At 46.1% G+C, this 24,139-nt stretch overlaps 4 protein-coding genes across 7 annotated transcripts in view; 3 read left to right on the forward strand and 1 right to left on the reverse strand.

The window, feature by feature from the left end:
- Window positions 1-200: 200 nt before the first annotated feature.
- rnf207a (ring finger protein 207a) lies at window positions 201-16,111 on the reverse strand. Its single transcript, XM_086117300.1, has 18 exons — window positions 15,993-16,111; window positions 14,603-14,793; window positions 10,008-10,140; window positions 9,747-9,891; window positions 9,133-9,214; window positions 8,934-9,009; window positions 8,307-8,432; window positions 7,914-7,960; window positions 6,684-6,756; window positions 6,370-6,438; window positions 6,189-6,257; window positions 5,933-6,039; window positions 4,147-4,324; window positions 3,516-3,701; window positions 3,376-3,427; window positions 3,173-3,290; window positions 2,973-3,068; window positions 201-2,772 (listed from the first exon to the last, which is right to left on the reverse strand). Exons 2-18 carry the CDS (start codon window positions 14,791-14,793, stop codon window positions 2,715-2,717), a joined length of 1,806 nt encoding a protein of 601 aa, XP_085973426.1. The 5' UTR covers window positions 15,993-16,111; the 3' UTR covers window positions 201-2,714.
- On the forward strand, window positions 10,825-12,912 carry zpr1 (ZPR1 zinc finger). The gene has a single exon (XM_086117292.1). It carries the CDS (start codon window positions 10,929-10,931, stop codon window positions 12,261-12,263), a length of 1,335 nt encoding a protein of 444 aa, XP_085973418.1. The 5' UTR covers window positions 10,825-10,928; the 3' UTR covers window positions 12,264-12,912.
- Window positions 16,112-17,095: 984 nt separating the features above from the next.
- rpl22 (ribosomal protein L22) lies at window positions 17,096-19,547 on the forward strand. 4 transcript variants are annotated; one of them, XM_086117295.1, is made up of 4 exons: window positions 17,096-17,173; window positions 17,481-17,594; window positions 18,675-18,847; window positions 19,361-19,547. In XM_086117295.1, the coding sequence occupies exons 1-4, from the start codon at window positions 17,162-17,164 to the stop codon at window positions 19,500-19,502; spliced, it is 441 nt and encodes a 146-aa protein (XP_085973421.1). In that variant the 5' UTR covers window positions 17,096-17,161; the 3' UTR covers window positions 19,503-19,547. The 4 variants fall into 4 exon arrangements, with proteins under 4 accessions (XP_085973421.1, XP_085973424.1, XP_085973423.1 ...); XM_086117298.1 differs by having other exon boundaries at window positions 18,723-18,847; XM_086117297.1 differs by having other exon boundaries at window positions 17,122-17,173; window positions 17,484-17,594.
- A 1,035-nt stretch (window positions 19,548-20,582) lies between these two features.
- chd5 (chromodomain helicase DNA binding protein 5) overlaps window positions 20,583-24,139 on the forward strand; it is a 30,546-nt gene continuing 26,989 nt past the window's right edge. The window contains exon 1 of the mRNA XM_086117192.1: window positions 20,583-20,961. Coding sequence (XP_085973318.1) covers window positions 20,895-20,961 — 67 coding nt within the window. The 5' untranslated portion in view covers window positions 20,583-20,894. The remainder of the gene's footprint in view (window positions 20,962-24,139) is intronic.

Below are 24,139 nucleotides of genomic sequence, written 5' to 3' on the forward strand. Positions count from 1 at the left end.
CCAGTTTTAGCGCTTGCTTTTTTAGATGCACAGAAAGTAAAAGAGCAGAAATAACACAAAGGCTTCCCCTTTTTTTTTGGTTCCAAAATAGTAAAATGACAAAAATGGGTACAAACGCGAGCCTTTGGTTTTTATATGAGCATCAAACATTTTTTTGTCGTTGTCATTATGAGCATAAAGTAAAATAATAAAACAGAATACATATGCTAGGGTTTTATTTAGGATACAAGCACAAAATCAAAGAATACAAACTAGATACAAATGTGAGCTGAAGCTATGCAAGCCTCACACAGTAATAAATAAAAACATTGAATTTTCCACAACACAAAATAATGTCCAAAACTTTTTGGGGGGTAAATTTCACAGCGTGAGTGGAAATCTTGCCAGCACGCTCATCCAAAATCATATTTATCATGACTAATTGTAAAATTAGAGGGAACAAAAGACGAAATAAAACTTGAGAATCACACCGGTCACCTCATCCAACCGAAAACATAAAACATATCATGAGCCGAATTTGTCATTTTTGATATGAAAAACACCAATGTGCTTCAAAATGTGTTTTCCGAAAACGTTGAAATGTGACTCAGGCAAACTCTGCTATTGGGCAAACGGAAGCTGCTAATTAAAAAATAAAAGGCTGCTCATTAAACGATCATATGTGTGTTCTTCTTTCTCCCTCTCTTCTATTTGCTTTCATTGTCTTCTTTTCTTTCTTCGCTGACCCAAATTCCCCTCGGTGAAGATGATTAAACATTCATTTTATCTTCCTCCTCCATCTTTAATGCTCAATTACGGGTGGAAAACTCGCGGCGTGGCTTCTCGCTTGCCCCGAAACTCCGAAACGTGCAACCCCAAAATAAACTCGGCGTGCCAAAACCTTCCGAGTGGGAGAATAATAACGAGCGAGTCGGTTGGACTGTCGGCCCGGCGTGATGAACGACCGCGGGGGAAGCATGGGGGAGGCGGCGTGCTGGAACATGGTCGTTTGTTACCAGGTTGTCACAAATGTTTTTTTAATGAATGCGCACTTTGGACCTTCTCGGCACTTCCCTCAGGCCAAATCTGCTCGTGAGATTTCCACAACTTTCTCGGCCGTCAATGAAATGTAAATAAGCCTTTCCCCCTTCCATTAGTCAACACCTCATTATTATCCGCAGCGGCCTGCGCGCTAGTGGGTGCTAGCTAGCGCCTTTCGTTTCTTTCGACACAATTATGAAATGAACGAGGGAAGGCGATGAGGGACGAGCCTTGTGTTTCTACAGAGCCGTTGTTTGTTTTGAATTGAAATGAATGTGGCGGCCCGGTAGTCCAGTGGTTAGCACGTCGGCTTCACAGTGCAGAGGTGCCGGGTTCGATTCCAGCTCCGGCCTCCCTGTGTGGAGTTTGCATGTTCTCCCCGGGCCTGCGTGGGTTTTCTCCGGGTGCTCCGGTTTCCTCCCACATTCCAAAAACATGCATGTCAGGCTGATTGGACGCTCTAAATTGTCCCTAGGCGTGAGTGTGGGCGTGGATGGTTGTTCGTCTCTGTGTGCCCTGTGATTGGCTGGCAACTGATTCAGGGTGTCCCCCGCCTACTGCCCGGAGACGGCTGGGATAGGCTCCAGCACCCCCCGCGACCCTAGTGAGGATCAAGCGGTTCGGAAAATGGATGGATGGATGAAATGAATGTTGAAAGGTTTGGCATTCAAATTTGTTGCGGTCGACTGGTAAGCACGTCGGCCTCGCGGCGCAGAGGTGCAAGGGTTTGATTCTGGCAATTCTGTGTGGAGTTTGAATGTTCTCCCCCGTGCCTGTGTGGGTTTTGTTCGGGTACTCCGGTTTCCTCCCACATTTCCAAAATACGCATGGCGGGTTAACAGAACACTACAAAATTGTCCCTAGGTAGGAGTGTGAGCGCAAATGGTCGTTCATCTATGTGTGCCCTGAGATTGGCTGGCAACCAATTCAGGGTGTGCCCCCCCGCCCCCAAAGACAGCTGGGGTAGGCTCTAGCAAGGCCGCCACCCTCATATCGATAAGTGGATTAGAAAACGGATGGATGGGTGTATTTGTTGAGCACCTTAAGCATAAAAGCAGACATGCTGTCATCCCCCAAATTTTTGAAAATTCAACATGAGCAGCATTCAGCCCGTAGCAACACAAATTTTCACAGACATGTCAATCATAAGCAACCCCACAGAAAAAGCCTGGATAAGCTATGCCTGGAAAGACAAAGGAGGGTTGCCATTTTTTGCTTGAAGCAGCCATTTTAGGGCTATTCAAATACAAACATACCCCACAGCTTGTTACACTTACCAAATACAAATTTAGTAGGCACGTCGTCTATCCTTGGTAGACTCACAAAAAGCCATGCGTGAAAACACTCAGCAGGTTTAATTTAGATTTTTTTTTTCCAGGTTAATTCCAGGTCTTGTATGTCAACGACCTCCCACAAGGCGGAGTTGCTGGCAGCTTTAATTCTATCTGCGTGATTTCTCATGGGGATCGTGAGGGTCCACGTGGTTGTCTGATGAAGTCACTAACGCTTGGCCCGTGTGGAGCGCCACCTCGTCACAGCGACAATGAAGTGTGGCCCCCCGATGGCGGCGTGACCTCGGCCACTTAGTACGGTTTCTCACCTACTGACAGCCCGCCCCCACCCCTTCCCTCCTGCTCGGAGAATGTCACGTCCGCTATGTGGCGAAGCTCCAGGTTTGGTACGAGGCGGAGCCACTAGAGCATGAGCGGACGGTTGCTCTTGTCTTGTTCGAGGAGGCGCGTCTGCTTGTCGCTGTCGGCAACAAGAAAAGAAAGCCCGACACGTCCTCTGTGAGGCTGCGCATTCAGTGAGCGAAAAAAACAGCGACTTTAAACGATATGACAAAATGACTTCTTGCAAATTATTTTCTGGACCCCCAAGTTACATTGCCGGGATCCGGGGGAACCTCGGTTTGGGAAACACGGTTGTACATCAAGGGACTTTGCGCTTACCCGTCTTGACTCTCCGCTTCCATTGTTGTGTTATCTTCGTAAATCTTCAGCATGGTTTCGGTGCGGTCATCACGGTGCTCTTTGGTCTCCTGGAGCCTGCAAAAAAAAAAAAATGGACCGGGATATGTGGACGGAAGGAAAAACCCGTTTAAAAAGTGGGCGGAACGGAGACGAAAGAGAAAACAAATCCGAGGCACCACCTGGGTTCTAGTCTCTCTTTGACCTTGGCGATGGACAGGATGTAGGGGCTGATCTGCCTGGCGATGGTGGTCAGGTAGGAGTTCTCCTGCTTCAGCTGCATCAGGTCGTGAAGCTGGGCTGCGAGGGTCCGAACGAAACGGATAAAGCGGCGCGCGCGTACGGCCCGGATTCCAGCTTGAAAATGTGGTGCCAGAAGACACACCTTCATAGATCTCCTGCTCATTGGTGACCCTCTGAAAGGTCTCCTCCCAGATCTGTGAGGGGAAAACCGCGAGGGTGATATTTATTGATTGATTGATTTTGCCGGGCATCGCCGTTTGAAAAGACGCAAGAGAGGAAGACCTCTTCAAACATGGTCCTCATGGTCTCCACCGTGGCGTACTGGGAGGCGATCTGGCTGTCGATGTGCAGCGAGCGGTCCAAGATCTCGCCCATTTGGTCCGTGTTGATGATGGAGTGGTGCTTGGTCAGGTCTCGGTGCAACTCCTGGACCTGGTCTTTCAGGCTCTGGATCTCGGTCTGAAGGGTCTGCAGATCACGCGCACGGATGCAGAAGAAGACACGAGTATTTGATTTGGGGAAAGGTTATGAAACTGACCAAAGAAGGGGCGGTTTCGCACTATCCGGTGGCTCGCGTTTTTTTGGGGCATTTATTTGATAAAAACTGAGACCAAGAAATAGACTTCAGGCGCACGCAGTTCAAAAATTCTAAACATTTCGTGGACGTGTCAATAAGCAAAAATAAATAAATAAATAAATGAAAGATTCTTCATACATTTTCTAATGAGCCAAATGACGCATTTCAACAAATCCCCCCCCCCCCCGCCCCCCCGCCCCCAATACACTAGATCAATGAAACCAAAACTTTTTCTTCGGCTTTATGTGAATTTTTGCGATCTCACTCTCAGTAATTATGACAACTCTGAATAATTTTCTTTCAAGACAGTTGAAAGCGCGTAGGCGGTGCACTCACCCTGTAGGAGTTCTCGTAGTTGTTACAGTGCTTGGTGAAGGGGGTCTCGCGCCCCTCGGCCAGCAGGACCTTGGTGCAGATGTTGCGGTGAGACGTGGGCCTCCGACCAAACACGGAGCCTGGCGGCATCTCGCTGAGGGACTGCGAGCGGCAAGACATGGAGAGAGGCGACTGCAGCCTGAGGTGGGGGGTGGGGGGTGTCAATATCTCAATATATATATAACGAAAATGTGGCCCCGTGTCACCAATTTTGGGATTTGGGACTTTTTTGAGCTATAACGTATGACAAAAAAGAAAATCGGAGCGCAGTCTTTTCCTGTTTTGGATTGATCTTTTTTAATTTCATGCGGTGATGTCCTCCGTGTCAAAATGGTGAATGGGTTGTCGCTTGTTTTGCGCGTTTTCGACTCGACGTGCTTCACGCGGTTGCCTCATTTGAGATAAGAAAACCTTTATTTGTCTCACAATGGAGAAATTCCCAATTTATAGCAGCAAAATTCCGAACAGGGGAAAGTAGAAGACAAAAAGTATATATATAGATATAAGCATAAGAACGGTGACGTAAATTCCTCGTAACGTCCGCGAACATCCCAGGATGAATTAAGCTCCTCCCCAACACACAAAGCTCATGCCTCAGTCGAGATGTATCACTTCAATTTAGTTCTTTGAAACTACTTTCCGATGAAGACAGGGATTTGGCGGCATCGAATCATGTTTTTCAATGAATGAATAGCAAAGCGTGACTCGGCGAGGATTACTGTTTATCATCGGGGGGCGATATATGGCTCTCTTTTGATTAAAAAAAGAAAAGAACCGCTTCATAATTTAGTCAATGTCAATAATTGCATCCAAATTTCATCACGTCGTCGTCACACTCAACAGGCGATCACCGCAATCCGAAACTCGAGGGCGCAGAGTGACAAACAGGCACGGCAGCTGCGGTATAATAAACTCACGCCAATTTATCGATCGGTCCGTCACGGAGGCTTGAAGACGAAAGGCTGCAATAAAGAAACGGAGCCAGACTCCCCGACGCACCTGCACGGATCCGCCACTCGCCGCAAGATAGGCCGGTCGCGCCGCTTTTAAGAAATACTTTGCCCGCCCAGTGACATCAAGCGGCTCGGAACAAAGCCGCTGCGGCGTGCCAACTCGTAGATTAATTCCGGAGGCTTCTGTGAAATTATGTTAAAAATAGTTCTGGCCGATCCCCAGGCCTCTTTGCGTGTTGAGTGGTGAACAGTGTGATGAAATTACAAGTGGGGAAGGACATGGAGTTGCAACAAGACTTGATTGTTTTTTTTTTTTTAATCTCGTGTAAGTCCTCGGTAACAGAGTACAAATATTCGGTTAATGTACTTGAGTACATTTTTTCAGATCTCCTTACTTGAGTGTTTGTTTTTCTGTTGACTTCTTACTTTTACTCACTCCTATACATTCTACACCTTTTCACACTGCACTTAGCAACGCAACATTGACGAACCCGTTCATGGTGTAAGTGATACATGGGTGGGGGGGGCATCCAATAAAAGAGGGACTGGCAGAGTGATTTCAGAGTGCGAACGGCAATTGACCAACCAACGAGATAAGCCTCCCTGCTACTTCCTTGGCTGGTTGCTACGCAAGCAAATTCCAAATATGGGCAAGCTTTGGGGATTTCAAGTCGGGATGCCTCGCAAAGTGCCAAATGTCCAGCCTACCCCGCCGGCTTTCCTGGAACGATGGCAACGCGCCGACGCCACATCGGCGGGGTACGCGGAAAACCGAATGTCGGAAATGATCTCACCTCGTGGCGACGCTGGAAGACCCGGCGACCGATGGGGCGCAGCGCTGGACAATCAGAAGCAGCGGCTCCAGACAGCGGGCAAACTCACTGCGGTACTCTGTGTTGATCTGATGGGAGGGTGGAGAGGGCGTGTTCTTACAGTGGAACCTCCACATTACAATTTGGGAAATTTGTCAACTTGGAGAAATAGGAAAACAAATGCAGATTTGTTGTATCTATCAATACGGTACAGTACATCGCTGCGCTTGGCACTGACTTTGCTGCTTTGCACCGGTCTGAGGCGATGGGGGAGCTTGACGATCCGCTTCAGTCGCTCCATCAGTTGCTGCGGAAGCAAAAACCATCTTCACCCAGATGGACTCGTTCCATTTGAAGACGGCTGTCGGTGCACAGCCACAATATGGCTGCAATGTTCTTGCTTGGCGGAATCCACTCACGTAACCCATGTCCAGAAACTCAAACATGTTGGCTGAGCTGAGGAAGGCCGAGCAGGTGACCAGATGAACCTGCAAACACAAAGTACGGCTTTGAAGTGAGCAGTAGGGTTTCAAATTGGGGATACAAGATTGTGGTTTCAAATGAGATTTTTGAATTACGTGGGGTTAAGGTTGAAGGCCAAGGGGTTCAAGTGAAAAATTTCAAACTACGGTTCTAAATTGCGTTAGGGCTTCAAACAAAGGTTAGAGGTTCAGATTGGGTTTTGGAGCCAACGTGTGTGTGTGTGGGGGGGGGGGGGGGGTTAGTTCTCTACCTGAAGTGTTGGCAGCAGTGAGGTGAGGTGTGACAGCTGCTCCTTGAGCGCTTTCTCCTTCTCCTCGTGTTGGCTGCACACACACACACACACACAAAAGGGCGATTCTGAACGTGGCCCACATTTCCACAAACTAATCTGTCAACGCTCTCCCGTAACAGCACTCGGGCACATTCCGACTCAAATAGCCTGGACCGGCCTTCCGGGAAACGGCCGGCCAGCCAGCCGTTGGTTCGGCTGGCCCGCTTCCAGGCAGCGTCAATCCCCGCAGAGCGCAACCGGATCGTTTCCCTCCCAATCCCAAATGGTCAAAACGGTCAATCATAGGGAATAACAACATTGATTGGTCATTCCAATCGAGCGCGTCGTCTTTTGTGACTCACGACGGCAACGGCTGTGGCGGCATCAAATCAAATGCTTATTATTTATTCATATTCTATTGAAAGGAGGCTTTTATCAAAGGAGTGCAGAGTATGGCCGCGTCGTCGAATGAAATGTGCCTCGGCCCTCTAATACACAGTTTTGAGCCACTTCTTCTTCCGCGTTGTGGAATTTAAATAATTTTGCAAATATTTTGAAAATAGATGTCGTAATTTTAATGGATTGTGAGGGATTTTTCAAATCAATTGTGTAAAAAAAAAAAGGAATATATAGTCTACTCATGTCACTGTCCAAATATGGTCAACGTGCTATTTTTCCACACATCGATACTAATCTCTCCATATGTGCTGTTATTTTTTAGAAACCATTAATCAATCTTTCGCGTTGAAAATAGTTTGACAACAAATCTACTAACTTTTTTTTTTTTTTAATCTGAAAAGGCCCACAAGGCTCGTGTATGTCATGATTCGGTTTAGGGACCAACAGGTGGCACTGTAGGGCTCCCCCGGCAGCTGCACACCTGTTGGTCATTTGGTGATTAGTTGTTTAAAAGGACTCCCAGCCCGAACATTCAGTGTCGGGTCATTGTTGCTCTTGCTACTGTCATGTGTTTTGCTCTTAGTTTCTGTCATGTTTAGTTCATTGTTATGTTTTAGCTTTAGTCATGGTTTTTGTTTGATGCTTTGGATTTTGTTTTGGATGTAGTTTTCTTTGTATTCAATATAATTCGTCAAATACACCCTGCTCCTCCCTCCTGCCTGCTTTTTGGGGTCCACCACCATCTCGCTACATGACAGTGTACAGTAGTTAACTGTTGGTCGTGATGATGGCACTTGGAGTCAGACGTACCTCTGTGCAGTCTTCAGCAAAATCTTCTTCCTCTCAGCCAATTTTTCCTGTAACAAAAAATAGCATTCTTCGCAAGGATTAATACATTCTGAGAAGTGTGAAAATATTCACGTACAGTAGTGTACTTCTCCCCAAGATTTTTTCTCGTTTCACATTTAGATCAACAGTGCCCCCCAGTGGTCACACAGTGACATTATTGTTGTGTGGATTTTTCTTTTGCTGCATAAGATTGAAATAACATTTATTGTATCGCCCCTTCTGCTGCGCGGCACATGAACCACAATGCAGTACCCCAGTGGCATTTATAGATCAATCATTACCACTACATTTTTTTTTTAATGATTCCGAAATCAGCTTTCGTGTTTTGGTTGATATTGAGATGAACTCGATTGCCTGCAAACTGTTGAAGAGAGAGCAGATGGCGCTCTCCTCCTCCTCCACGTTCAGACAGACTTCTCCTATCATGGACCTCAGCAGGAAGATGGCCTCTCGGGTGGACGTCTGGAGCTCCTTCACCACCTGCGTTTGTTGGAGGCAGGAGGAGAAGAGGCTTTCAAAACATGACACGACAACTCCAGTGGTGGGACCGACGGATTCATAGGACATTATTTTTAGTATTTATTTTTCTGATGGCTTTTTTTGTGGTCCTAATTACATTTGAAAACTAACTGGTATATGTACTTTCAACCCCTTACTTTGTCCAAAAAGGCTTTCTTCAACCACGACTGGTCACAAAATGATGTAAAAATGATCAACTTCACCATCATGTGATTAATAAAGATTATCTTACCATATCTTAAACAAAATGTAAACGGAAACGAGATAAAGCCGATTGTCGTTGAGATCTTGATCGATGGTATTGGCAGTGGGACAATTCATGGGTATCGGGTATTGGAGTTGAATCAGTAGTTCCACTTTCACCAAAGTATGTTTTCCACACAAGTATGTGAACTTTCACTTAAGTACAGAGTGTGATTACTTTTGCCACCTATGCGCAGCTCTCTGTGCCAACTCTCTTACCAGCACGGCCTGGTCCAACATCTCGCATCCCTGCATGTAGGCCGTCTCAATGTCAATGCAGTGAGTGCGACTCTCCCTGTAGAGTGCGCACGCACACACACACGCAAACACACAGAAACAGACGCACACAGGGAAGGTGATGCCACAAGGAGGACGCTGTTGCGCAGTCAAATAGGTTTTGCGTGGCACGTTAACTCACACTTGCATATCCCTGAAGCACTTGATGCAAAGCATGGACTTGTTCTCGGTGGAGAAGAGGATGTAGGGCTCCTCGTGCAAAACTGACGACACACACATACTCACTGAGTTTTACTCAAAGGTTCCAAATGACTTTTGAGGTCAAGTAATTCTCCCTCCATCATGGGGGTTACGTTCCAGAATCCTTCAGCATGAAGTGAAAAGTTCAGTTTTGGCTGTCACAAGATGTAACAAGTATTAAGTTGTGCTCGGACTGGCTCGTCAGAGGACAGGATAATTCTGTTGTGAATGATCGCGGTGACCTTGTGAGGATGAATTTAAAAAATCCGATTGGCTGATAAAACACTCCCATTGCACTACTGATTCGGAAGACACAGATTAGATTGCGGGCCAATAAAAATAGCAAATTGCTGGCAGACACAACTTTGAACACCGTAGAAAAAGAATGTTGGGTATAAACGAATGCAATTCTATGCAATCAATGTGATTTAAGTTGAGAAAGTATATCAATGCTTCTGAGAGTCTTTAGGCTAGTAGAAAAGGCCTTGCTGACCCTAACCTTTGAACCCCTGTCAGACTCAAGAAGATGTGCGAGATTTTTAAAGCATCTCTCACCACACTTCCTGTGCTTGGCTTTGCTGCGCTTGGATAGTGAGACGATGTCGTGGTGGGCGAACATTCTGGCCTTGTGTGTGAGCTCCCTGCAGGCGCAGCAGAGAGGCTGGTTACAAGTGTTGCAATAGAACATCACGCCTGTGTCCTGAACACAAAGAAACGGTTGAAAGAAAGAACACAAGGCAAACATGGATTCATCAGAATTTGTCACAAAAGAAAAGAAAATCACTTTGTTGTTGTTGCGATGTTGTCAATTTCAACCTTTTTGTTGCTCTCCTGGTCACAGTTGGCGCACTGCACAATCTCCTCGGCGTCTGCGTTGTTGTCCACCAGGAACTTAAGCAGACGGTCCTCTGGGGGGAGGCCATTGTTCCCCTTTATGACGGACGGGTATCTGTAAGACGCAAGAAAATATCGACTGTGGACAAGTAATAAATCCATCCATCCAATTCCTTTAGAGATTGAAGTTGAGTTGTGTTGAGTGCCAAACTCAACTCAATTCAACCTTAAATTTATAAAGCACTTAAAACCAACAACCCCGTGTGAAAAAAGTGAACATTAATAAAACATAATATATAGTCAACAAAATAAACAGACAAATGAATGAATATAAACAGTGTCAATATTTTTTTTATATATATTATATATTATATATTATAATTTATAATTTAAATATACAAGAAAGATGCTTTCATATTTTCCCCACAAAAATTAAAATACATAGTACACATGTATGCACATACAGTAAAACAGACTTTTCATTACTAATCACATATGTCAGAAACGTATTTATTTTGTTTTCATAATGAAACATTGTGAAACTCTCAATTCAACTTGTTTGTTTAGCACGTTATCATACAACGTGTGCAAGGCAAATCGCTTTACAGTAAAAAAAAAACCCTAATCGAAAAATGGAAGATTATGGTCAAAATGTCACACGAAAAAAATACACCTAAATTCAGAAATGTTGCATCAATAATCACAAAGGGTCAGGACGCCATAAATCAGTTGCAGTACTCGAGAAAATCAGCAGGAAGGAGTAGAGGTTTTACACCTCGCCTGACACCGAAGAAGAAAATGCGGAAGAAACCGTGAAGACGTCATAGCTAGCATGTGCTGACGCTGTGCTGTCGAGAAAGTTCTCCCGGGGTACCGCCGAACGACATTTCAACCATTTGAGCCATGTCTGTCATTGCCCAGGAACACGTTCGAGGGGGGGGCGTCTTTAAAGACCTTAGCGCCGACGATGAAGACTGGCAGCCTACCGAGATCGAGAGCTTGTGCATGAACTGCTATCAGAACGGTACGACACGTTTGCTCTTCACTAAAGTCCCCTTCTTCAAAGAAATCATCGTCAGCTCGTTCAGTTGCGATGAGTGCAGCTGGTCCAACACGGAGATCCAGTCCGCGGGGCGCATTCAGGAGCAGGGCGTCTGCTACACTCTCAAAGTCACGAATAAAGACGATTTGAACCGCGAGGTGGTCAAAATGGACAGTGCCACTACCAGGATACCGGAGCTGGATTTTGAGATCCCCCCGTTTACACAGAAAGGCGCCTTATCCACCGTGGAGGGCCTCCTGGACCGAGCCGTGGCCGGACTGGAGCAAGACCAAGCGGCCAGACAAGAGGCTGACCCCGAGGTGGCCGGCAAAATCCACGCGTTCCTCCAGAAGCTGAAGAAGTTAAAAGACGTGGAGGAGGCCTTCACTGTGGTGATCGAAGATCCGTCGGGCAACAGTTTTGTGGAGAACCCGTCCGCCCCGCTGAAGGACGAGGCCCTGACAGTGTCGTGGTTCCGGCGCAGCGTGCAGCAGGAGAAGCAGCTGGGTTTGCGGGCCGACGACGAGCCGGACAACGAACCGCCACCCGGCGACGACCTGGACATGATGCGGAGCGAGGTGCTGGTCTTCAACACCAACTGCCCCGAGTGCAACGCGCCGGCCTCCACCAACATGAAGCTGGTGCAGATCCCCCACTTCAAGGAGGCCATCATCATGGCCACCAACTGCGACGCCTGCGGCCACCGCACCAACGAGGTCAAGTCGGGCGGCGCCACCGAGGAGAAGGGCACCAAGATCACCCTGCGCATCACCGCCGCATCCGACATGACGCGTGACCTGCTCAAGTCGGAGACCTGCTCCGTCTTCATCCCCGAGCTGGACTTCGAGCTGGGTATGGCGGCGCTATGCGGCAAGTTCACCACCGTGGAGGGCCTTCTGATGGATATCAAGGACCTAGTGGTGGCCAAGAACCCCTTCGTGTGTGGCGACAGTGGCGACACGACCCGCGTGCAGAAGCTGAAGGAGTTTAGCGAGAAGATTGACAGCATCATCGCTGGGCAGATGAAAGCCCACCTGGTCCTGGACGACCCGGCCGGGAATAGCTACCTGGAGAACGTGTACGCGCCCGAGTCCGACCCGGAGATGACGACGGACACGTACGAGCGCACGTTTGAGCAGAACGAAGAGCTCGGCCTGAACGACATGAAGACGGAAGGCTACCAGGAGGACAACTGAAGAAAAGCCGAAGTCCCTCCCCAAGAAACTCAAAATAAGATTTGCCTCCTTTTTCACATTCTCATTTTATCACCTCCCGTCCTTGAGTTGAGCGCTTCTTGAGAACATTTTAATCATGACAACTTAAGTTATATGGAAGCATGGAATACCTGTTTCAGCATTTAGTCGATATTTTGCTAGTATGCTTAATTGCCTATGTACTAGTACGCTCGTTACCTTGACGAGTAAGCTAATTGAGCTTGTGAGACGAAACAACGCCACTATTTGACACCCACTTGCAACTATTATGAGTATTGACATACAATTCTACGACAACATCTCCTGCTTCACTTGCAGAGGTCAACTAGTGCACAATTTTGCCCCATTAGCAGCGTAGCTTTTTTTCTAGTATGCCTTAGTCGTTCTACTTGTGCACTTAAAAAGAGCGTACGAGTGCATGGAAAATTCAATGCATTAGTGGGATACTGATTAAATACTCCAGAACCATAATTGAGTGGATCGGAAGAGATTCAGATTCACTACTTGGGACTTTTAGTTGTGGTGAAGTGACATTTCACAAGAGGTCGCTCCGGGAGTTCGTCTCGTTTTAAATTTGTCAGCATAATTTATCAGAGCAGTAGTTAGAATTAAAAACGGACGGAACTGGGCACTTTTTTTTTTCAACAACGCAATTATTGCTCACGCTATTGTTCGATATTTTATTTGGACAATGCCCTACCGGTAATTTTTGGGGACCGTCAATTTTTTTATGTGAGGCAATATTTCACGTTAAAATGAGTGTTATCATATGTTGAAAGGAAAATATGTTGACATGGAAGTTCAATAGCGATTTGGAAATAAAGTTGTCTTGAGGTCAACAATTGATCATCTCTGCATTATGCATCAACTCAAACCGATTCTAGTCCAGCGTCATACGTTAGCATTTGATTGACAAACTGTATTTAATATGGTTTGCAGCGGTGTACAATGTATGCAGATCTCTAAACAACGTTTGAGGAATATACCTTGAATGTCAATCACAACTGTACTATATATATAATTTGTAAAGGCAGAGGGGGAAAAAATGATATTTTTATGCAGGTATTCCCCCCAAACTTTATTTTGTGTAGTGGTGGGGGGCAAACATAAAAGCGACCTTTGGGGAAGTTAAAACAATGCCAAGCAGTATTTTGGCATTGCAACGTGTTTAGAATGGTTTTGCAATTGCACATACCGGGACGTATCGTAAACATCTGTTTTTCATATTTTGACCCTCTCGCATGGCAACACTCTCGTATCAAATCAAACGTGTGCGATATTAGCTTGGATCTCAAGTGTAGCTCACCAAGTGTTTTGTGAGAGCCATTCTAATCAAATGTAATGTGAATAATGTCAACCAATACTTTGATTGACAGTACATCATCATGCTCAAGACTGCCTCACACAACGTGACCCCACATGTGGCGTTAAAATTAGCGCCACCAGCCTGAAGGTCATCGTAAAGCAGGTGGCGCTCCTTGGTGGGAAAGAATTGGATTGCCGTCATGTGGCCGCGTTTGATTTGCTGGAAGCTGCTGCTGACTATGTCGCCAAATGCCACTACGCTTTGTTTGCTGGATGACCGGCAGGGCTAAATCTGAGACTGGGAAGACGCATCGAGCCCGGCAGCTGTTTCGGCCACTCAGGCCCAGTTGGCTGAGCCAAGCGGGCGAGTGGAAAATCAAAACACGGAGCCGACGCTTGCCAAAAGACGTGGGATTCTCCCCCAATTGTCCAAGTGTGTGGAACCGAGACGAAGAGGGGAAGGCGCTTTCGCGCTTGGCTCAGATTGCATCATTTGTCGTCAAATGCCATCACCAGTACAAACGCTGTAAGTTCACAATCAGCCCTTGACCTTTCTCCCCGGGCTGTTAGCACTTCATTTGTGAGACTTAAAGGTGGAACGCTCCAAGTTACTGTTCATTTTGCACGTGCTGTACAATACAGTAGTGAGTTTTGGCCCAGGCCAACAATATCCCCAAAATAATTGTCTATTTCAAAATGTTCCGGGCTGTGCTTCTTAATCTACAGTTATGAAATTATAAATACTACACAGTAGTCAAGTACTTTCGCAAAACGCGGTATAGGTACCCCAAAAGGTCATTTTTGTTGTGAGATTTTCCATGCATTTTGGCACAGAAACTCTCCACACTTTGCTTTTTCATTCCTAGATATATGTGAAGGCTTGAGATACTACATTACGTTTTTGACTGGTGCCAGCAGCCCAGAGGCAAAATCAACTTGTGGAATAATTCCTTTATTTCATTGCTTTGAACCGATATCGTTGTTTTAAACCGCCCAGTTGTTCTTCCATCTCTTACCCGCAGAGGGGGCAGCTGAGTCGGCTGTCGTTGGTTCGGCCCAGCAAGCAGCGGGCGCAGAAGATGTGGTAGCAATCCAGCAGACACGGCGACTGATACTGCTCGTGGCACAGGTGGCACACCAGGGGGTGCACGTTGGCGCAGTCCACGTTGCACAGGTTGTCCAAATTGCTGAGGATTCCTCCGGCCATCTGCAATCGGGACTCGTCATGAGCCGGAGAGTTTTTCATCTCCCGTCAAGGGTGCGTTTCATGTCAAATATATTTTAAATTTTGTTTTTATGCAAGTCGTTGTCTCTCTGGAGCCCACCCACACATCAAGGGCAAGATTAATCAACCAAGTCAATATTTCCTAAAACTGTACGCTTGGAGTCAGCCCTTTGGAATTTTGCCATAATGTGATGTCACAATTTGGCTAATTTACATAAGAACCGTCCTCACATCAAGTTTCTCCATCCAAGACTTAGATGCTGGCCTGGGTGAACATCCACAGCCACTTTCAGTCCACGGCTGAATTGCAATGTATGAAACACTGTTACGTCAAAGCCAATGGGTAAGCAGAGCTGCGGTGAGATGGCGACACATGCAGATATTAAAATGTTTCACACCAATTAAGCGGAATTGGATAGTTTAACGCAGCACAACTGATGATTTCTTAGGCCACAACAACGTGCCATACCATGGCACAGTGGTTGTGAGTCACTGTAAAAGCGTATGAAATGTAATGTTGCCTGTAGTTGACTAGCAGCCAGTCCAGGGTGTAGTCTGCCATTCAATTTCAATATATTCACGTCAAATATTCCAGTTGCACATTTACCACCATGAAGGCAGCCTGACGTTCACCATGCAATCACATGTTAAAGCGACCCCACATAGAAGCTACTTACAGCGTATTGGGTGGGAGCTCAGGACATTTGAATACATACAAAGACAAAAAAAAAAGAACAAAACAGATCCACCTACCACCTTAAATGCGATAAGCAGCGTAGAAAATGAAATGCAGTGTAGTGTATAAAGTGCTGCCTCTGTGAGTGAAAATGCTCTTTCTCTTCTCCACATTCTGGGCTTTGCTCACACAATTAGGAGCTGGTCAAAAACAAAAAAAACTCGCCATTGGACCCTAGACCATGAATATGCAGTGGTCTACTGTACTGTATGTGCCATGCAAATAAATGACTATTGGGATAGGCTTTAGCTCACCTGTGACCCAAATGAGGTTAAAACACGAAAGAAAATTGATGGATGTCCCCTTTAATAGTCATGTCACTGGCACACGAGGGAAGACACTCAAACATGCGTCGTACAGTCACAGCTCACTTGTTGCTAGCCTATAACGGGAATCAAATGACTCCCACAGGGATGAAAATAAACTACAGGAGCTGCGCTCTTACCTTGACATCTGATCGGCACTTGCAGCTTGAGAAAATCCACAAACGGTACAAAAGAAGCTAGCTCTGACTCGCCAAAGTCAGAGTGTCCAGTACGCGTTGTCTTACCTTTCAGCGGCGCTATCGGCCTGCCCCCAGCAGGAATGACAACAATGCTTCAATAGTAGGCCCTCGGGTCGCCTCTGCCAGGCAGCTGACGGCACACACCTCGTGCCACCACCACCCCTCGCTCACCTCCCCTCCCACCAAAGTGCAACAGGGACACGCAGTTGTCCAAGTGATAACTAGGACTCACCCCAAGTGCGCCCGGGGTGCTGATGAAGGCGTCGAAATGATATCTCAAGAGCAAGACGCGGTGAAATTTCCAATCAGTCAACACAATTTCTAATGGTAGAAAACAAGATCAACAGTGAGCCACTGCGTATTCATGATTAAACATTTGTTTATTTGCCTGTCCTTAGATTTTATGGGGGAACCGATCCTCTGATTCACTGAAAAATGCACCTATTTGCTTAAAGCGACGTCTTGTTACATTGGTCTCATCTTGGGCCCAAGCAAAGGCTGGCAACTAGGTCAGGGTGCCCCCGCCTACTGCCCGAAGACAGCTGGGAGAGCTCCAGTAGGTGTGTAACCATTGTGAGGATAAGCGGATGAGAAAATGGATGGATGGACTTTTTGTGTGAAGCTAGCTTGCTCTGAGTTCCACTCTGGCCCGTTGTTGCATGGTGCTCCACAAGGTTCTATTTTGTGGCCCCTGCTGTTTTCACTGTATTTTTACATGGTATTTTCTTCCACTCCTACGCGAATGACAGGCAGATCTGTGTCCCGCTGAGCAAAAAGGATGTGTTCTCCTTAAGACCACGTTTGTCGCGTCGAGAGGAATTCACAGCCTCGATGTCACAAAATGTCTTAAATTTCAACTAAAAGAAAACTGATTTTATGTCGTTTGGTCCTAGTGGCCCTTGTCCGTCCCTTACTGTTACCTGTTCAAATCAAGATCATAAATAAATTGGAGAAAAAAAAGGAAAAAAGGATATTTCAGCGTAACAGTTATGAATAAGTTTGAAAGACTTAATCGAGCACCGAATCATCGATGCGAGCTCGATGTCGCGGCCAAGTGTTATACGTCCTGCGTAGCCCCTCCTCCTTCCTTTTCGCTGAACGTGTCAGCCATGGCGCCGATTGTGAGTACTTCGGCGACAAAACTAAACTGCCCACACACGATACGGATGATTTGTTTCTTCCACGGGAGAGCGTGACATGTCGCCGAGTGTCTCTATTGTCCCCCGAGAGAGTTTTGACACTTCTCGGCGACTTCGCTTGTCCCCAAATGTCGTTGCTCACGTTAGCTTACCCACAGCCACACACAGAGAGCCTCCTCGCATGTTTGGTGGAGCAAAGATGTTTCATAACCAATCGATTCGTGTGTGTCTCGTTGATTCTTCAGGTGTGTGTTGTGAATGTAACTGGGAGTGTGTTGTGTCTCGCCAGAAGAAGCACGTGGTGGTCAAAAAGTCCGGTGGCAAGAGGAAGAAGCAGGTCTTAAAGTTCACGCTAGACTGCACGCACCCTGTGGAGGATGGTATCATGGACGCTGCCAACTTTGTGAGTTGGTGTTGATCAGAAATGTGCGACAGCTGTCAATCGCAGGCAGGAGTGGCTGTTGAGTGTCCTACATAGCCGCATGACATAAGCCAAGATCAAATGGTTCGCTTCTCCCTTGGCTTTTTGCAACACTTCCCAAAGGAACTCATACCTGTCAACTTTTCGGAGCGCCAACCTGTATAAACTACCAAAAAAAATCCTTATAAAGAGCATAAAATCCTTATAACATACCAAAGCATTTTATATGTCAAAATAACGGCAGAAAAAAAACCCACGAAATTTTCAATGATATTTATTGTAGATCTCCATAATACAATGTCTGGTTAATGTCTAATCATCATTCTAATTGGTAGCATTACTGTGTTCAGAGTTGTATTCCTGCGTTACTTTTTTTGGAAAGTTGCCGGAAATGAAAGCATTCGAGTAGACTAGCACCATTCTGGGCAAAAGCAAACGGAACTACCTGTTAGGGGAAGAAAAAAAACCCGGAAATTTTCAGAATCCGTATGATTTGTGCGATACGGCCATATACGTAAGATTCACCACAAAATCCGTATGAACTATGGCTAAACCGTATGAGTTGACAGGTATTGGAACTGCTTGAACTGCACAGTCAAAGTTAAGGTTAACACTTTCAAGATGGTGATCTACTTAAAGCAGGGGTAGGGAACTTCAATTGTTCAGGCCTCGACAGAGCTTACTGATGAGCTGATCGTTTGAATCAGGTGTGTTGGAGGAGGGGGTGGGAGGGACCTAAAACAGGCAGGATATGGCTCTCGAGGAACCGGAGTTCCCTACCCCCGACTTGGACAATGACGAGCTCTAAATTAGCCACCGACTGCAAATACGTAAAACATTTATATCGGATGTAATGTTGCCACTTTGTTTGTTTTTTGATTGTGAGTACAAGTACTTGATGATCATGCCATTATGTCTTGCAGTTGTGATGAACATTTGTTTCCTTATTTTATGTGTTTGCAAATATTGTTCAAAAACAGTCAAGTTGAGCGTGGCATCATTTCACTCACCTTGACCACTTTTTAGAGTAATTATACCTCATCGCTCATATCCGACCCTCAGGCAGGATGCCACCGTGCGTGTCATTTGCTATCCTCGTCCACTCAACAGGAGCGGTTCCTGCAGGAGCGGATCAAAGTCAATGGCAAAGCGGGAAGCCTTGGCGGCGGTGTGGTGTCCATCGAGAGGAGCAAAAGTAAAATTGCTGTCAACTCTGAAGTTCCCTTTTCTAAGAGGTACGCTCGTGTTTCTCTACCAACAAGAAATGTCAACAAGACGTTTTTTTTCCCCCCTCTGCCGGCATCATGTGACAGAGTTGAGTGTTTTGAAAGTGGCACAGGCACATGCATCTGATATACAAAACGCAATTTGTTTGCTGACTCGTGTATTCTGTTCTTGCAGAGTGTGTGCATATGCAAATTGACAGATTGCAAACAATTTCCAAAAAGAAAATCACAGTCGAATGCGCTTTGCTCTTGTTTCCATTCTCGTGACACTGTTTTCAGTATGTTCTTCTGTGTGACCATAAACTGCCGCTAGGGGGCGACACACAGCAACGTTTGAAAATGTTTATTAATTTTTTAAAGCCTCGTCACCAAACTGCAACTTAACCCAGCCTCTGGGATGAATTATCCATCCATCCATTGTCCAAACCGCTTATTGCAAGTCAAAATGTATTTTTGTGTTTTTCCCTAATAATTACAAATATTGGCGCCCCCCCCCCCCCCCCCCCCCCCCATCTCTGCCAGGTACCTCAAGTATCTTACCAAGAAGTACCTGAAGAAGAACAACCTGCGGGACTGGCTGCGAGTGGTGGCCAACACCAAGGAGAGCTACGAGCTGCGCTACTTCCAGATCAACCAGGACGAGGAGGAGGAAGATGAAGACTAAAGCCGACACCGTGTTCAATAAAACTCCCCAAAGACGGAAGTGTAATCCTGCCTTTTGTTTTCATTTAATTCCAGGAAGACGTGTGGAAGTTTCCAAATACATCTGCAAAGTATTAGACTGCTCAGCCGGGAAGTGGGGTACTGCGTTGTCAGATTACCATTTAGGGGTCAGAAAGTAAGCGATGGCTGTCCATGATGCAGTGCAGTTGGCCAACCTTCAACCACAACAATGGACATACTCTATTAATGCACCAAAAACAGAGTTTAATCTTGTAAAGCGCAGTTGAGAATAATGTGTGTGTGTGTTGGGGTGGACGGGGAAAATCATATGCCCAAGTAGTAGCAAAAATTATAAAGCATGCCTTAGGAAAGTCTGTACTTACAAAGTACATGAGAACAATTGTTTGCCATGTTTAAAATAGGGGTTTCCAACTTAATTGTAATTATAAGCCATGTGTATATCTATCTATATATAATCAAACACCACAGTTTGGTGCATTGACCTTAAGGTAGTTATTGTTTTGTTAGTTAGTATTACGAGCAACATTAACCTTGCACAATGAAAAAGTAGAGTGCGTTTGGGTGCATGATGGGGCATCCCGTGTTGATGCTGCGGCAGCCATGGCAACCGGGCAGCCTGCCCCCTTCCTCGGTCTGCGTCCGCTTTGGCTTCGGAAAACCTGCAATTTAAAAAAAAAAAAAAATCCGAATTGAATCGTGCATGCATGCATGAGCGACCGTGTATGGATGAGCATCTTTTGGTTGCAGACTACCTGCTGCTGGGGGTGCTGCGCCCGGGAGGGGTTTCTTTTCGAGTCTGCAGCAGAGAAGTTTGGCGCGCAATTCTGCTGAGGTCTGGCGGGAAAGCTTCCTCAATTGGCGCTCTTTTTTTTTTTCATGACTTCGTGTGTGCAGTTGTTTCCAATCCATTTTTTTATTCTCATGATTATTTTTGCACTACTAGTAGAACTCCGCAGGCATCCCTAACTAGTTGTGTCTGAAATTATGGGATGCATCGTCATGGCAACAGACCAGACGTCACAATCTGGGCATGTGTGTTCCCCACCCCCCCCTCCCCGGCCCCCCTTCTTCTCTTTCTCCAATGTGTGTTTCTTTTCTTGTTTTTTTCCAGACTGCCAGCCGTCTCTCTTTTTTTCTTTTTTTTTTTTGCTTCGAGAGACACGAGCGGATCTCGGATCATCACATTTGAATGTTTGTTTTTCATCACAGAGCTGCGGATTTAGCGGCGGCTGACGAGAAGAGCAAGAGGAGGAGGACGACGAGGAAGAGGAGGAGGAGGGGGGAGGAGAGCGGCGTGCCGAGGGTTAACTTTCACCATTGTTAGCCTAAAAGGGGGCTTTTTGGAGGAGGAGGAGGGGGCGATGAGATCAAGATGCCCGGGTCGCTGAGCAATGAAGACGAGGCGCAGGACGACATGGATTTTGACGACGAGATGCCAGGTGAGGAAGGAGGGAGGGAGAGGGGGGGGGGGGGCGAGGGGGAGGCGGAGTGCCCTTCAGCTTATTTAGCGACGCTTTGAATGCTGGCCCAAAGAGAAAGGGCTCGTCCGAGGAGGAAGGAGAGGGAGGAGGAGGAGGGATAGGCTGCAAAAACACGCACAGTCATGCTGTTATTTATGCGCGATCTGGCGTCTTTTGTAAGGGGACGTAGAAAGAAGAAAGATGGGGGCGGGGAGGGGGGGAGTCTATTACATGACGGCAAAACGAGAATTGGAAAAAAAAAACCGCTTGCATGTTTTGGGATGCGGTCGGGTCACCACCACCTTCCAATGCAACATTAGCCCCCCCCAAGTTTGGTCCAGCCCACTTGAAATGCTCCTCGTGTCCCCCTTGTTGATTATGCATGTAGACGTGTGTCGTCAACGGCGTGGGGAGCGCAGGAGGGGCGCGGGGGGGGGGGGGCTGCTTTAAAGTTGACTGCAAAGCAGATGCTTTCCTGAATCCAACTTTATCGATATCGAGGGTGCACGTTGGGCGTTATGAGCAGGGGTACTGGATGGAGCGATGATTTGGAAGGCGAGGCGATTCCGTTTTATTTCATCCACAAGGCAACTCAATGTGCTTCACACAACCAAAAGTGCAAATCTTTTACAAATAAACTGCTAAAATGCATTCAAAGCAAAGGCAACAAAAGTAACGTACTAGGAATTATGAAAAGGGCGTACGTGCTGTACATTGACGGAAATTAAATGCATTTACAAATAGCAGATTGAAAATAATGTAAAAGCAAAGGAAGGAGATAAAAAGCTTTACTGATGGAGAATTTGACTTTAACCTCGACTACACAACGTGAAAACAACCACCGCTGCATACAAAGTGCTGTATATTTTATACATTGTATTGTACTTCAATTTAATGTATTTAATAGTGTCACGTTCTTATGTGCAGTGCATTTCACTTCTACGAATTTTATTTCCTATTCATGAAATTAATCCATTGCAAAGGCACATCATAAAGCCCTTGCGTATACAAACTGGATTTTAGAATCACTTCTAAAATCGATAGAACCCCCCCCCCCCCCAAAAAAAAGCTACTACACTGCCAAGCTGAAGCAAATAGTGCAAGCAGGGGTGCAGTGGGCGTGGTATGCGGGGGTACGCCGTCCACCCACTTCTCCCGACGCCACATTCAATTTTTATTGAAATGTTTGTTGATCATTGTTCTATGCGAGTTACGCTTAATAACGTTGGCCTGTGATTATTTTGGAGTAGTAAAACATTACATTTAACATTAGTTCAACTGGTGTTGTAGCCTATGATTGATGTTCTGTATGTATATATAGAACATCCCAGAATCGCGTACACCCACTTAAAAAATCCCCACTACACCACTGAGTGCAAGCAGCTAATGTTAGCCGCACAGGCTTCAACAATAAATGGCTCCGGGTGTAGAATAGCACACCGAAAAATCACGGTGAACCCAATTGGTGACACCAAATACCGAATCCGTTGCCGCGCGCTGAAATGAACTCTTGCGAAGTCACCCGGGACGTGTGCCTTTTCCTCCATGAGGACATTTCACATCACAAACCATCAGGCCATGTTTTTGTATTTATTTATTTTCTGGTTCCATATTGAGAGGCGAAATATTGCGACAGTCCCTCAACATCAATGGCGCCCCACCAACATCACCAGCACCACCCCCGCCACCCCCACCTTCCGGATTGGAACCACGTCTATTTTGGGCCGCTCTCAGTGAAAGTTGACACTGTTTCAATCCAGCTGCCTGTGCTGCATTCACATTCAGTCTCCTCCCTCTCATTAACGCCTTATCAACGCCGCCATTTGATCCACTCCGGCTAGCTCCGGCAGATTGCTGCATCATCGGCAATAAACCATTCATGCTAATGTTAGCGCGCCCTGTTGCTGCAGTCTGATACTGCTCTCTGCGCTCTCCACTTTCTGCTTTCTCGCTGCCCTTCGTCTCTTCTAATTGTAATCCGAAAGATTGCCCTGTTGTCAGCAGACCTCAGAATCTCTCATTCAACATGATGCTTAAGTAAGCGTCCGTCTTTGCGGCAGCTCCATTTATATCCATTTATATCCGATATGTATAAGAGTGTGTGAGCGGGTTTCATTAGTGCTGTCGGTCGTGTTTGCGTTAGGGATGTTCATGACCACTTTTTTTCAGAACAAATACCAAGGCAAGTGCTGATACCTGTAATCCTTTTGTCATATTTTATTTCATATAATTTTATTGAACACGATGGCAGAAAATGTCTATGGCTGGTATCGGCAGCCTCCAAGACTACCCGATACCTCGTGATGGGAAAATGACGCTTTGTGAACTTCAAGCACTTGTGATATTTTGTATCTCTCAAGATGGTGCACTTGGTTTAAAGATAAAGGCTGGTGCAATTAGAAAATTATCTTTAAACCAAGAGTGCATCTCGAGGAGTCAAAAATGATCACAAGTGCTTCATGAAGCTTCATTTGTCCATCACTATCGGTACCTTCAAATATGGCTAGCATCGGCTCGATACTGATACCTGGTATTGGCACTCTTCCATACCTAGTTTCAGTAGCGTTTGCGAGAGAGTTTGAGTGATGTACATGGGAGCGTTATATTTGTGTTTGAGACAATGTTTCACTAGTTAGAATGAGAGTGTTTCAGTTGTGTGTGCATGAGAGAGAGAGAGAGCATTTCCGTAGTTTTAATGTGTGAGAGCATTTGCTAAATGTAAAAGAGAAAAAAAATACAGTTGCACATGTGAGGGCATTTCATTAATGTAACTGACAGTGTGTTTAATAGTGTGTATGAGAGCATATCAGTGGAATGTGAGAGCGTTTCAATAGTGTGCGTAAGATGGTTTCAGTTCAGTTGAGTGTAAGATAGCGGTGCGAGAGCCTTCCTCGATCACTCTCAACCTTTGCCGACAAAAAGAAAATGCCGGTCCCGATTGGCCAATCGTTGAGAGCCGCATCTTTACGGTTTATTTTCTTGTGAAACTGTTGGCCAAATTTCAAAGCGTACCGACTTTATTTATCATTTAGTATAGATTTTCCACGCAGGGGCCAAGTGTCTTCACTGCGGTGGTGCTGGTGGTCCTCATTAATCTCCGCCGGCCCGTTCCTGCAGCCAGGAAGGTCAAAAGCGACTCTGTCGTCTGTCGTGGCTT

This window comes from Hippocampus guttulatus, chromosome 8 (assembly GCF_054856545.1).
Source record: "Hippocampus guttulatus isolate MCC_2025c chromosome 8, RoL_Hgut_1.0, whole genome shotgun sequence".
Lineage (NCBI taxonomy): Eukaryota > Metazoa > Chordata > Actinopteri > Syngnathiformes > Syngnathidae > Hippocampus > Hippocampus guttulatus.

Coding starts and splice junctions, on each gene's coding strand:
- rnf207a (XM_086117300.1), bottom strand. CDS start 14,793: ATGGCCGGAGGAATCCTCAGCAATTTGGACAACCTGTGCAACGTGGAC. Junction 3,291..3,375: donor TGAGCAGGAGATCTATGAAG/GTGTGTCTTCTG, acceptor GGACCCTCGCAG/CCCAGCTTCACGACCTGATG. Junction 2,773..2,972: donor GAAGCGGAGAGTCAAGACGG/GTAAGCGCAAAG, acceptor TGTTGCCGACAG/CGACAAGCAGACGCGCCTCC.
- rpl22 (XM_086117295.1), top strand. Junction 17,595..18,674: donor TCATGGACGCTGCCAACTTT/GTGAGTTGGTGT, acceptor TCCGACCCTCAG/GCAGGATGCCACCGTGCGTG. Junction 18,848..19,360: donor GAAGTTCCCTTTTCTAAGAG/GTACGCTCGTGT, acceptor CATCTCTGCCAG/GTACCTCAAGTATCTTACCA.
- zpr1 (XM_086117292.1), top strand. CDS start 10,929: ATGTCTGTCATTGCCCAGGAACACGTTCGAGGGGGGGGCGTCTTTAAA.